The sequence below is a fragment of the Acipenser ruthenus genome, chromosome 3, assembly GCF_902713425.1.
Source record: "Acipenser ruthenus chromosome 3, fAciRut3.2 maternal haplotype, whole genome shotgun sequence".
Classification (NCBI taxonomy): domain Eukaryota; kingdom Metazoa; phylum Chordata; class Actinopteri; order Acipenseriformes; family Acipenseridae; genus Acipenser; species Acipenser ruthenus.
In genome coordinates, this window is record NC_081191.1 from 4069768 (window position 1) to 4083030 (window position 13263).

Genomic DNA, 13263 nt, shown 5'->3' on the forward strand with positions numbered 1-13263 from the left:
AAGCATAATGTAGATCTTTTATTTCACACCCCTCTATAAAACCATAGTAAAAGCATAGCAAAACATAATAAAGCATAGTGAAAGCATGGTAAAGCAATGTAAAGAACAGTGAGGTATGGTAAAACATATTAATAAATATGGTAAACCAGGGTAAATTATGATTAATACATGTTATTACCATGGAAAAAGTGCAACAATACTGTGCAAAAATACCATGGTAAACCTGTATAAGGGTCATGCAATCAAAGAAACTATGAAATGATATCGGAAAAGTCTACCGCAAGCCATAATAGTAATAGCCTACAGTTCTTTTGATTTTGAAATGTCACATTTTTCAATTTTTGTTAAGTATATGGAAAACTACAAAGTTCAATATGTTATTGGAACATTATTCAGCAGGTTTCATTCAGCCAATAGCTAACTGGTATTATTATTATTTGTTTATTTAGCAGACGCCTTTATTCAAGGCGTCTTACAAAGACTAGGGTGTGTGAACTATGCATCAGCTGCAGAGTCACTTACAATTACGTCTCACCCGAAAAACGGAGCACAAGGAGGTTAATTGACTTGCTCAGGGTCACACAATGAGTCAGTGGCTAAGGTGGGATTTGAACCGGGGACCTCCTGGTTACAAGCCCTTTTCTTTAACCACTGGTGGTATAATGGAGTTTTGAAGGACACTGGGAATGCTGGGTTTTGTGGAAAATGTCTATAGTCTGCTAAATTACTGTTGTTGTGTTATTGTTAGGAGTTAGTGTTTTTGTTATATCGAGTATTCTTATCGCAAAGTGTTGTGTGTTATTGAGTGTTGTTCCTGGATTTATGTTATGTCACTGTCAGCAGTGGTAGGGGCTGCAGGAGTGGGAGAGTGGTTCGTTCCTGCAGTCGGCCAGAGTGGATGTTTCAATTTGATGACCTGTGACCTGTGACCAGTGACCAGTGACCTGTTTGTTGGTTGCTGCTGTCTGTTTAGAAATAAACAGAGTTCTACAGCTGAAATCCAGTGTATGTCTCGTTCCTGGGTATAACTTGGCAACGGTCCTTTTAAGCACCCCGCTTTGCTACAATATTATCAGAAAACACTCTCCCAATGTATCGTACGTTTTGAAAATACAAACTTGTACAACAACTAGCGGAAAGGGCAACAGAGGTTGTCATGCCAACTACTACCTTCCCCAATGCTGTCAGTCTAATTATACACATGTGGCAAAGTGGTTAGCAGTGTGCAGGTGCAGGTGATCAATAAACAAACAGACAATTATAATCCAGGTGCAATGTTGTTTAATGTTTTTTTAAATCCAATGGCCTGATGGCAAAACAACAGTAAATAATAACAATGGTAATGAAGCAATACAGCAGTGTGTATTGCTTATTTGTAATCTGCAGGTTGGCCCAGAAATAATAACAGTCCTGTTTCAGTTCACCCACACGTAACACATACACAAACACAAACACCAGTTCACAGTGCATGCGCTAGTGCTCGTGGTAAATACAGTTCTTTAGTGACAACAAAAGTGCAGTGTTGTTGATCCGGGTTTAGTGCTGGCCTTTGGTGACAGCTCCGGATCGTGTTAGCCGTCCAAATAATTACAAACAGTATTATTAAGGACAAACAAAAACAAACAAAACACTCACATTTCACTACACAGGTTCTCCTTCTGGTCATTTAATGTAACCACTCACAAAGGAACAGATCACATCACTACGTCCCCTTTTTATAACGTCACCCATGACCCCTTGTTCAACGAGCGCACTCGCTCCTCCAATACGCGGATGCCACGTTGTTTCCCATCCGGGTCATTAGTTTCGTGTACCGTTTCTCTGCCCCCTTTGTAGACGTCCGACTTCCACCTAACCCTGGGAATAAACTGTCGTGCCATTTAGTCCAGGGTATTCTGTTCCCTTTATGCAGCTGTCCAAGAATCATTCGATCTCTGGCACAACATAGCACTGTAATTAAACTAACTTCATGCTTTGAATACTTGCACAAATCCCAATACATAGCTTTATTCTTAAGGGTAAGCATGTAGGCTATTAATAAACATTAAAGGCAGCAAACACTGTCTTTATGCACAGCAAATGCACAAACACGAAATACAGTACTTCACAAGTTTATCTTTATCATTAATACATTTTTCAGTTGTAATTGAGATACACGAACGGCATGGATCAGTTGAATAACCCTACACACCTGTCTGTTAAATGCATTGGTGATGATGGGAGTCTGTAATCCTGAACTGTCTCAGCCTGTCTCAGTGTTATGCCAAAAAGTGTCTTCGGAAGAAAAGTGCCTCACAGATGGCACAGAGCCACCTGGTCACCTCAGTAATAACGAAGTATTGGTAAGTAGGAAGATTTGAATGTGATGACAGTATTTGCCTGGCTAGTCAGTTAAAAAAAAAAATACAGCTGAATTTAGCTCTTGTCTGGGACAGGTTTCATTTAAATATTATTTCATGTCTATTTACAGGTTAGTAATACTGCCAATGTCATGTGATAGGCAAAATTCAAATTTTTTATTTTTTACTGTCAAAATACTGTAAATTCTCATAAGTTTAAATTATTAACTTACCAAATTCTTGTTGTAAATTGATTATTTCTTGAAACTTCATGTCTCCATTACGGATGATGTTAAGTCAGTCATAAGCATTTTTCTCTAGTCTATATTTTATAGAACGGCATAATAGCTAGACCCAACAGAATTTACTATCGACCACTCCATACAATGCGAAAGATAGGAGTCTTCAGTGCGATTACCGTAGTGTTAAACATCACCTGAGTGGTGCCTCACACATAATGCACATTCCTTACTTTCTTTTCTGTTTTTGTTTTTTTGCTGCCCCTCTAAATTTGCCTCCCTAGGCAGCTGCCTAGTTTGCCTAGGCCTTCCTCCGGGCCTGGAATTGAGTATTTGTCTGGTTTGAACTTGTTTTAGGTGTACCGCAAACAGAAACATCAGGGAAATGTTTTTTTTGGGTTGGGAAGTTTTTGAACTTCCCATCACTGCCCCACCTCTGCACTGGAGTCCTCCTGCCCAGACCTCACTGCAGTCTAGCCTTGCCTTGAAAACGCTTCATTATAACATATTATGAGTGCCCACTAGAGGGAGCTGTTCTTCTTCCGCTGTAATGGTGTAAAAGCTTATAGTCTGGTTTCACACACCCACTAGTTAGGACTACCTAAGTTTAAAGAATCACGGTCTGTGAAGAGAGGCGTACATGTTTAAATGATTAACAAACAAAAAAATCCTAAATTCAAATCTATGTCAAATTTAAAATAGCTACAAAAGTAAACTATACATAGGACTATAAATACTAAATCAAGTCTACTTCTTAATTCAAATGTGTGTAAATGTCCGTGTAAACCTTTTGAACATAGACTTACAGCCTTAGAATGAAAACTGCACACTATGCTATCTGTATTAATATTTAATACCCACAATATTGTAGGACACACATATTAAGTTTCATCTAACTTTTCTTGTATATGTGCTATAGTTCAAACAAAGCCATCAATGCAGGACCAGCTGCAGGACCAGCATTGTTTGCTTAGCGAAAAATACAAGCACAAGCATAGTATGTGTTACAAAAAAGGAATATAAAAGAAACCCTGAGAGGTGCAGTATGGGGTTATATATATATATAATCTCACAGTCTCATTCACTCATTCAAACGGGTCTCCCTCACTGCTAGTTCAGACGAGTCTCATTCACTGCTAGTTCAGACGAGTCTCATTCACTGCTAGTTCAGACGAGTCTTGCTGTGCTAGTTCAGACGAGTCTCACTCATTTTGATAAATATGTCGAGCAATGTCTCCATATGTGCATCAGGTGTGGACCTTGAGCTCCTCTCAGCAGACTGCTTCTCTATGTTCCTAATTTTCAACGTCATTGAAGAAATGCTCATGCACAGTTTCAGAAGAGAGGTTAGGGTAGTCCACATTGTATCTGACTTTATATAGTTTTATGTAGTTACACAAAAATAATTCATGTGTACCCCAGTTATCAATCCAGATTCCAAGAAAAGCAGCCACTTCTCAGGCTGCCTTGCTCATAATCATGCATGCCTTGGTCACCTCGTTACAAAAGGGAAGAGTGTTCTAGAAAGAGTGCAAAGAAGAGCAACCAGAATTATCCCGGCTTTAAAAGGCATGTCCTATGCAGACAGGCTAAAAGAATTGAATCTATTCAGTCTTGAACAAAGAAGACTACGCGGCGATCTGATTCAAACATTCAAAATCCTAAAAGGTATAGACAATGTCGACCCAGGGGACTTCTTTGACATGAAAAAAGAAAAAATGCTTTTTAAGATTGTGGGTCAGACTACTTGAACTGTAACCACGAGTAATGCAATGTGTTTGCACCGTGTAAATAGCAAATAATAAGCCTACAAACAGGAGTTTTAAGTAGTTTAATAAGATATAAGCAGAACAAAATATCCCAGGACAGAAATGTATAGGCTACTTGAGTCATCGGAACAGATTGCAGTCGTAAACTTCCGGTACGACTATTTTTGTAGTCGGAGTTGCAGTGTATGTCTGTACTGGGTGGTGATAGTCCTGGCGGCTAATAGTTTATTTATTTATTTTTTTAAATGAAAAAACAGACATCGATGGCGACAGAGAACCAACAAGGAGCTTCTTCAGTTGTTGCTCGATATTATACTCGTTGGTATAAAACAGGTAGGTACTGCCGTCGTTAGCAAGAAGAGAAAATATATGCAGTTGAGAAAGTAGAAAGAACTGCGAACTCCAGCAAAGCAATGAAGTTTAACGTCGCAAAGCTCCCTGACGTTTTTGTCGTGTGGGGTGTATAATCACTGTGTACAGTTAAAGACTGCCTAAATAATAATAACAACTTAAATATAATTTCAACTCTGATTTACAAATAAGTTAGTGCTTGCTATCAATGTGAAAAACGAAAGTCATCACTAAAACTTCGTTGTTTCAGAATATGGCTTTTAAACTTATTAATTTATCATTCACCCCTACAGTACAAGATTAGATAATACAGAAGTTCTAGCATACTCAATGAACTTTTCTTTTATACAGATTTGAAGAGTAAGCCCGGTGAAGACCACTGTGTCCTGCAGCATTCTAATAGGTATCATTACAAATAAAACGGGTCCTCTAAACTGGAAGCTATTTTCTACAACCCCTTGGAGAATTAACATGCATTTAAAACGGTATTATTTGCTGTCCAGTACTATGTCCTACTGTTTCTGGTGAAACTATAAAAACAAACGGGTACTCAGCTAATCACTTTAGTTGTGAAAGAATCGGCGATTGTCAAGAATATATATATTTTCGTATTTTGTATGCATTTGCAATTGTGAATTATAAACTTTAGGGCTACCCACAATATAACATAATTTCCTAAAACATGCGTGCCATTTTGTCTTGTTTGACCCTTTGTAACTGCCCATTTGTAGATCATGCATTGTCATACATTTTATCTTTCCCGCTAATATTTGTTTCATTTGTAAACTGGCCTTCAAAGTACATTACATTTTTGTTATATCCTATTTTAAACTTCTATGTATTTGAATTAATTTGCTTTACTTAAACTGCGCTTATGGTAGCAAAGTGCATTTCTAAATGTGAAAATAAGACCCCCATTGCTTAGCAATTTGAGCCATTCCTGGTTTCATTATGAGTTTAATAAGACACACCTATATTGGCTGATCAAGGTGGTATTAAGACCTGGAATGGGTGAAACTGCTGTACAAAAGGAGTCTTATTTCCATCCCTGGTCCTGAAACAAATGTGAGTGGGGTACTATTGAAACAGAAAGAAGACATTGATTACCAAGAAATTGATCCTTTAAAATATTACTTAGAAAAGGAAGATTGAATTTAAGTCTGAGCTGTATTAGATTGACCATTTGCTGCATGGTTTTAATACATGTTTATACAGTAGATATGGAATAGATGGATTATTTTCCCCCTAACCATGTGTTCTATTTTTAATGCTCTGTAGTTCAGGCTCATCTGCAGAAGCCGAACTATCAGCCATGATTTCATTTGTGGTAGGACTAACATACAGTTGTAACATGGACTATATCTTGTGAGAGTTCTATTCTGTTTGATTGTTGATTGCAACAGTTTACTTATGTTAATGATTTTGTTAGACATCAAATATGAACCAATCAAAGTAATTAATTGATTAAAAAGTTGGTTTGCCATTTGTTTGGATGAATGTTTTCCCCAGCACAATATCTCTATTTTTGTTTTTGTTAGATTTGAAACAATATGTTATCTTCTACTTCCACAGATGGGTGTGGTTTAATAGTTGGGTTGTTGATTGAGTGGGTTTGAGTGTCGGATTACCTACTGTGGATTAAAGAAAGAATAGGAAAAGACTATCAATCATCAAGTCCTTGTCAAAAATAGATTTATTCGGTACACGATAAACGCTCATTGTACAGTTTTACAGTAAATTGTATTTCCTGAAAAAAAAAAACAGAATACAAAATAATTTAGAACACTTCTTACACAGCATTCAGAAATAAGAAAGCTACCTGTGAAATATCTTAAATATGCTTCTTTCATTGCTACAAGTACTAACTAAACGGATGAATTTACAATTAAAATACTATATAAGTACAATTAGCACGATATAATAGGACACATTTTGATAATAAAAGCCTCTCTATTGTTTTTATTTAAATCCTCCCACCCCTAAATAAATCATGACATTCTTTTTTGATCTTATTCTTATCTCATTTGTTTGTCTGTAAGAACCAGTTAATGGATTGAAGGGTGAAGAGGACGGCACCCTTGCTCATGAAGTACAGAATCACTGACATCTTTAAAGCTGTTACTACAAATTGCTGCTTATTTTGGCTCCACAGAATTTGTGTCATCACACTTGCAGAATCGCATCCCGTTTTACAAAAAGGAAGACAAATCAAGAGCATAAATTACCAGATCAGTGCCAACTGCAGCAGGCTACAAAACAAGGTTTCTGGGAAGTCGAAGCGGGTAGGATACAGATTCACTGTCAGGTTATTGTGAAGCACCCCTGTGAGGACAGCTTGTATGTGTGAACCTTTTTCAATGTCTCAAAAACCACATTTGAGGCAGTGACTTTATATTCCCATGGATATACCATATAAACCCTGCCTGGCCATGACATTATTATTCTTCCTATTCTAATTTCTAGTGCCGTTAACTTTTGTCAAATTTTCTGCTTCTGTTACAGTATCTTGCTTCAGTCTTGTCTAATGTTTTAACTCTTAACAGTGTTCCAAAAGGCGTTAGAAAAGTCTAGCATGTTACATGTTTTGCAGATTGAGCAGTACTACAATGCCTTGTTTTTAATCATCCGTTTAGGGTGGACAGTTCCTTACAGAGCTCGCACCCCTGTGTAGAATAACATGCATGGATGGAGAGGAATATACTGTTTTTAGGTAAGACCTGCAGAATTTAACCATTTTGAGAACTAATAGTTAGCACTTTGCATTTGTAAGTTGTAAAACAAACAAACCAAAAAATAATCTGCAATTATGACACTTAAATTAAAGGTGGCATATAGGGTGGTGTGTTAAGGGCAAGAAAAGAAAAACATATGAAGATAAATACTATCTTTTTTTTTCCCCCCCAGTTGTATCAGAGGACGCCTGTTAGAAGTCAATGAGGACATTCTTATGAATCCTAGTCTATTACAGGAAAAGGTAAATGCATGAAATCTTAGATAACTTACCATATTTGTTTGTTTCCAAATGGTATGAGGTTTGAGCCATTCTTAAGGCAGTTGATAAAGGCTAACAAAAAAGGTGTGTGCCTGCATGTATTTTATATGTTAATGTTATACACCATATGCAGATTGAGCAGTACTACAATGCCTTGTTTTTAATCATCCGTTTAGGGTGATTAAAAACAAGGGCAGCAGTGTGGAGTAGTGGTTAGGGCTCTGGACTCTTGACCGGAGGATCGTGTGTTCAATCCCCAGTGGGGACACTGCTGCTGTACCCTTGAGCAAGGTACTTTACCTAGATTGCTCCAGTAAAAAAAAAAAAAAAAAAAAAAACAACCCAACTGTATAAATGGGTAATTGTATGTAAAAAAAATAATGTGATATCTTGTAACAATTGTAAGTCGCCCTGGATAAGGGCGTCTGCTAAGAAATAAAATAAATAATAAATATACATGGAAAGTCTGATCGGTCATGGAGAACCATTATGTATTCTGTTGATACTTTTATTAGTTTAATTTAAAAGACAGATTCATGTACAAATGGTGGAATCAGGAATTTGCATTCCCAGCAAGGGATAATAATGTATGTGGCTTTTACCTACAATAAATAATACTAGTTTTTAATCTCTTCTTTTTTGACTCACCAGCCATCCACAGAAGGCTACATTGCGGTTGTGTTGCCTAAATTTGAAGAAAGTAAAAGTGTAACCCAGGGACTGCTGACCCAGACAGAGTATGAAGATATTCTTTCTAAAAGAAGGAGCACAACCCCTGAGCCATGCTCATGAAGGGACAGCAGGCTGGGCTGCCTGTCTTTCACAGCTGGAGAAGTACTAGGAGCTACGTGTAGAGCAAATAGCTCCTGGTTGTTTACTGGCTTTAACAACAGAGCCTTTAAAGGCTAGTATTGTAGTAAGGACTAAACAAGGAGAGGCACTGGGGTTTATTCAGTTGGTGTAAATACTGGTATTGTTTGAGTTTAAATGTCTTGGTACACAGAGAGCCCTATTCTGTTGAAGTGGCTGTATTCAGATCCACCACTGTCTTTGAAAGAAGTTGTGGATTTGTATGTTATCGTAAAAGTTATTTTGATTGGCGTCTGGCAACCACAATTGGTGTGAAAAGCTGTTCTTTGTTTCAGTTTAAGAAAGCAGGCAACACTTGGTTTGAGGATTAATGAATTAAGAGTTTTATTTGAAAAATATAATTTTACAGGTTAATTGTTAGAGAAATGTAAAAAAAAAAAATCTGTCTTTACAGGAAAAATAAATATAAGTCCTCTACGCTACCATCGCGTTCAGTAGTTTATCCATGCTTTTCATATTCTACCCAGTCACATAGTACCAAATCAGCAGCCCCAGTGATGTTTTCATGATCAGTAAGCTAAAGCTCCTTTGGCTTGGGTAGGAGATCATTAACCCTCTCATTATTTGGCTGTCATTTTCAGGGCTTATACAGTACAACGTCGCATATCCGACCCCCTGTGGACTGGGGTATAGGCGGATATGTGAAAAAGTCAGTTTTGCGAACATCTATAGAAGCATTTACGCATCCATTAATAGGTTAGTGAACAAAAACATGCAAACTGCTTTAAACATGGGGACATTTTTTCTTTAAAAGTAAGCAAGCGTAAACGAGATTAATTAGGCTACAAATACAGTGTTGCTAGGTGGTTTGCTGTAAGCCATCTCCATGAAAAGCTTTAAAAAAAAAAAAAAAAAAAAAAAAAACAGTAAATGTACATTAACCTGCACCTAATGTCTTCTTTATTAACTCTAGAAGTCCCTGCCTCCCTGGTTCTGCTTTCTTAACATCTATCACGGTACTTTGCACTCTTGATATTGCCAACAGCTGATAAGCAGCTCGGTTTGAATACTGCTTCGGCTATTTTAAACAAACGGCCGGTAAGCATTGTGTTTATGAAGCTCGCTTTGCTTAATTCAAGTAGCCTACTTTTAATATTTATTTATTTAGCGAGGCGGTTAATTGATCAGGGCGGTTATGTGATGGTCGGATATGTGACGTTCCTCTGTTATTTATCATTTTGAAATTCTCAGCACAACAGAAATACACAGTATTTATAGATGTCATCACAAGGTTGCAAACAACCCTATGGTATTAAAAGTTGACAATATAATTTTCCTTAGGTGGTGAGATGTAGGGGTTTATTTTAATTAGAAAATAGTTGCTTGACCTAGTTCCAAGAATAAAATCAGAATAGCATTTAATCTCTCTTCTATATACAGTACTTCACAATACAGGGTCAGACCTACATAAGAAAGTCTTAAAGGTGTGTTTTTGATTTTTGTATACAAGTTATTCAACAATAAAAGGATTAATAGTTCAGTGCTCATATATGTTTTAGATTACAGAGAGAATTGTCTTTTTCTTCTTTCTTAAAACAGCAGTGGTTCACTACATACAATATGTCTGACATCTCCAGTTTCTGTGCTTATACAGCCAGTCTATAGCAGCTTCTTTGGATCTGTAGTTTTGTTAAGACTTTCACCCAGGTATTTGTCAGATTAAACATTTAAGCGCAAAATAGCAGTTTGTAGATTGTATCAAAACATCATTTAAACTCCACTGGTTTCAATGTGATTACTTCAAGTACCATACAATGTTTTACAGCAGTTCCCAAACAAAGACCTTCAGTGGGGGCGTCGCCTGGCTCTTTATTGTACTGTCTCTATAAAATTAGATGCCACTGAATTTAGAATCTAAAGTGAATTAACAATTTTGTAAATCAGCCAGCTCAGTGAATACGCTATATGTTTTGTTAAACAAACAAACAAAAGCAGCTAACAGTACACAGTAATACAAGTTAAAGCAAGCTGCAAATAAGTTATATTATCAGAAATGTAAATGGCTTGTTATTCTGCACAGAGGTCTATGGGCCTGTATTACCAACTTCCAGCAATTTACAGTAGCAAAGGTAATCGTTTATAACAAAATATGGGGCAATATATGTTGCTATTAGCCTTACTTAATCCTTTTAAAGCCCCTTCTCCCCAACCAAATACCCATTATAGTCAGTTACTAACAACAATTAGTTGCACTGCGCTTTGCAAATACTCTTTAAAAATTAATAATTTTAAACACTATTTTGTACAAGTAGTATAAGGTATGTGTAACTATATGAGATACTAAGTAATTGAACCAAAAAAGCATGAAGTTTGGGAACCGCTGACCCATTAGAGATAACACACAGCAATACTGATTAAAAGGATAGCACTGCCAGTTCAAGGTGATCTGTTTATCCATGTGACTGGGGTGGTGTCAGGGATGCTCTTGTTAAGGATTCCAGTACACGTCACAACAGAAAGGAGGGTCCTTCTGTCCTATGCAGGTGTGCTGCTACTTGCTCTCCAGGAAGGTGAGGTTTGCCATGTGGTGCTCCAGAGATTTCACTCCAAAGCCATTGCCATTCTTTCCACTGAGACCGTCTTCATGAACCGGGGTCTGGAGTGGAGTCTCTCTCCAGCTCTGGGGGGATCCCAAGCTGCTCTGCTCACACTTGTACTGTAAAAAAAAGTTTTCAAGATAGGCATTTGAAGGACTTGTTAACATCACTTACTATGAGCAGATCTGAACCACATTAGAGGCCCTTCCCACGTGACACATTTTCAGCCTGAACCTCAGTATGTGTTCTTAAGCACAAGTTAAATTCAGCAGACATACAGTAGCAGTTACATATTTCATCAGAAATAAATCATTCAGATCTTTAATTTATACAAACTTGGATTCATAACCCTCTAGTGGCCCTGGTGGTAATTAAATATAAACACATGATATCGATACAAGTGCAACAGAGTTCAGACAAACAGTATTCCATCAATAATCTCAATCTCTGCATGTGTGTTGCCTTTCTTCAAGATGTCATTTACTTTTGTTTCTTCAGGTAGCTATCCACAGGTAGCAAACTTTTTTTTTTTTTGCATGTGGTGTTAGAGTATCTAGCAGTCTTAATGGCTATACCCTAGTTTTCTCATTAGGTTCAGTCCTGTAGAGAGTAGTTGCTCTATTTTAATCATTTAAGTTGGCAGAAGTTTCTATCAAGGCTTGACCACAGCTTCCCTCTCTGATTGCAAGCTCGCAACCTAGTACAATGCAATAGAATACAAAGGTCTGAGCTGGCCTAGCAGTGCCAGGTGATGACAGGCAGGTATCGTTAGTGGCTGTGCTTAGCCATTCTGTGGCATATCAAGGTCAATGATTAAAAACCTAAATGGTTATTTAATTTACTCTATCAATGCAGTATTGTACATAGAAATAGCAGGAGACAAATATGCTTGCACTTAAACCAAAGAAACTTACTTCAGAATTCTAGTAGCAGTGTCACCAGTCACTGCTAATGCCTGTGTTTGAATCTTACCTTTTTGATTAGTTTATTGCAAAGAGGAAGAATATAGACAACTACTGTCAAGATACTTTTGGTATTCTGAATAGATGAATCCACCTGCAAGACAATCAAGTATTTAAATTCACATTTTACTTTACATTTCTAACAAAGACACTTTCTTTAAAATAAAAAATAAAAGTTGTACACATTATTATCATATTTAAAAAATACACAATGCAATCCCAACAATAAAATAACCTAATTTCAAATAAACCTTCCAAATTCATACTTTTAGTTCTTAAAAATCTGTCATGCATTACAACGCACCACTTTACAAATGCTTCCATTAGCAGATTCAGCTGCTGTTTCATTTCCTCTGCGGCTTCTATGGACAAACTAATCAGTCAGTATCTAGCCCTAAATCCAGTTAGTGTCAAGTATGAGATGGAAACAAGATCGATAGAAAGTACCAGAGGGCAGTGTTGGTATATAAACGTTATCAAACGAGGTTTCCCAGATATCTGACAAGCAATCTAATTCATTGAGTCCAACATCCACAATTGAATTAGACTGCATTTATAAACTAGCCCTCAGTTACAAAGCTGCAGACACATAGATCTGCTTCTCGTAGCAATCAAGATAATTTGAAAATTAAATGTCAACCCAATTTAAAAATTCACAGTGAAAGTGTTTTAAACCAACATGAGGAGATGGGGAAATAATCTTATTTTGATGTTACCCAATGCAATTTGTATTCCCCACTAGGGGTGCTAGGTTCAGTTTAATTTAATACATTTTTAAACTTTTAAAAATACATAGTTTAAACGTTAAAATAAAAACATTTTGAAAAGACGCTGTTTAAGGAGGGGGGGGGGGGGGGGGGGGGGTAGTATGCGATCCAATGACAATGATGCCATGTGACAAAGGAAGGAAGTAATAAAAAAGAAACCAAAAAAAACAAAAAAAACTGGGTAGCCGTTATTTGCAGACACACGCTTCTTAATATTTCACCTGCGCATTTTTTACAAAGTTTAGACGATTAAGCAAATTAAAAACACTTTACTTGACGTTTAAACTCTAAATGATTTGCACCCCTATTCCACACTTGGGGTGTATCAGTAACACAGCGTACTGGGGGTAGATCCAGCCTGTCTGTCTCACTCTATCCAATTGGAATGAAATGTTCTTTAAACACAAGATATTGAGAGGATGACAATCTGTGGACTA

The 13263-nt window shown here is 37.0% G+C and overlaps 2 protein-coding genes across 2 annotated transcripts in view; one reads left to right on the forward strand and one right to left on the reverse strand.

The window, feature by feature from the left end:
* The first annotated feature begins 4471 nt into the window (after positions 1-4471).
* Positions 4472-9431, forward strand: LOC117394416 (protein Abitram-like). Its single transcript, XM_033992666.3, has 6 exons — positions 4472-4680; positions 5050-5101; positions 6851-6980; positions 7332-7408; positions 7603-7672; positions 8342-9431. The coding sequence occupies exons 1-6, from the start codon at positions 4593-4595 to the stop codon at positions 8480-8482; spliced, it is 558 nt and encodes a 185-aa protein (XP_033848557.1). The 5' UTR covers positions 4472-4592; the 3' UTR covers positions 8483-9431.
* Positions 8860-13263, reverse strand: part of LOC117394415 (alpha-catulin) — a 120020-nt gene continuing 115616 nt past the window's right edge. Inside the window, exons 18-19 of the mRNA XM_033992664.3 lie at positions 12070-12153; positions 8860-11216 (exon numbers count right to left, since the gene is read on the reverse strand). Coding sequence (XP_033848555.2) covers positions 11052-11216; positions 12070-12153 — 249 coding nt within the window. The 3' untranslated portion in view covers positions 8860-11051. The remainder of the gene's footprint in view (positions 11217-12069; positions 12154-13263) is intronic.

What these genes read in the sequence shown, in the direction of transcription:
- LOC117394416 (XM_033992666.3), top strand. Translation starts at nt 4,593, where the DNA reads ATGAAAAAACAGACATCGATGGCGACAGAGAACCAACAAGGAGCTTCT. An exon ending in GTCCTGCAGCATTCTAATAG is followed by an intron (nt 5,102 to 6,850) that starts GTATCATTACAA and finishes TTGGCTCCACAG; the next exon opens with AATTTGTGTCATCACACTTG. An exon ending in CTAGTCTATTACAGGAAAAG is followed by an intron (nt 7,673 to 8,341) that starts GTAAATGCATGA and finishes TTGACTCACCAG; the next exon opens with CCATCCACAGAAGGCTACAT.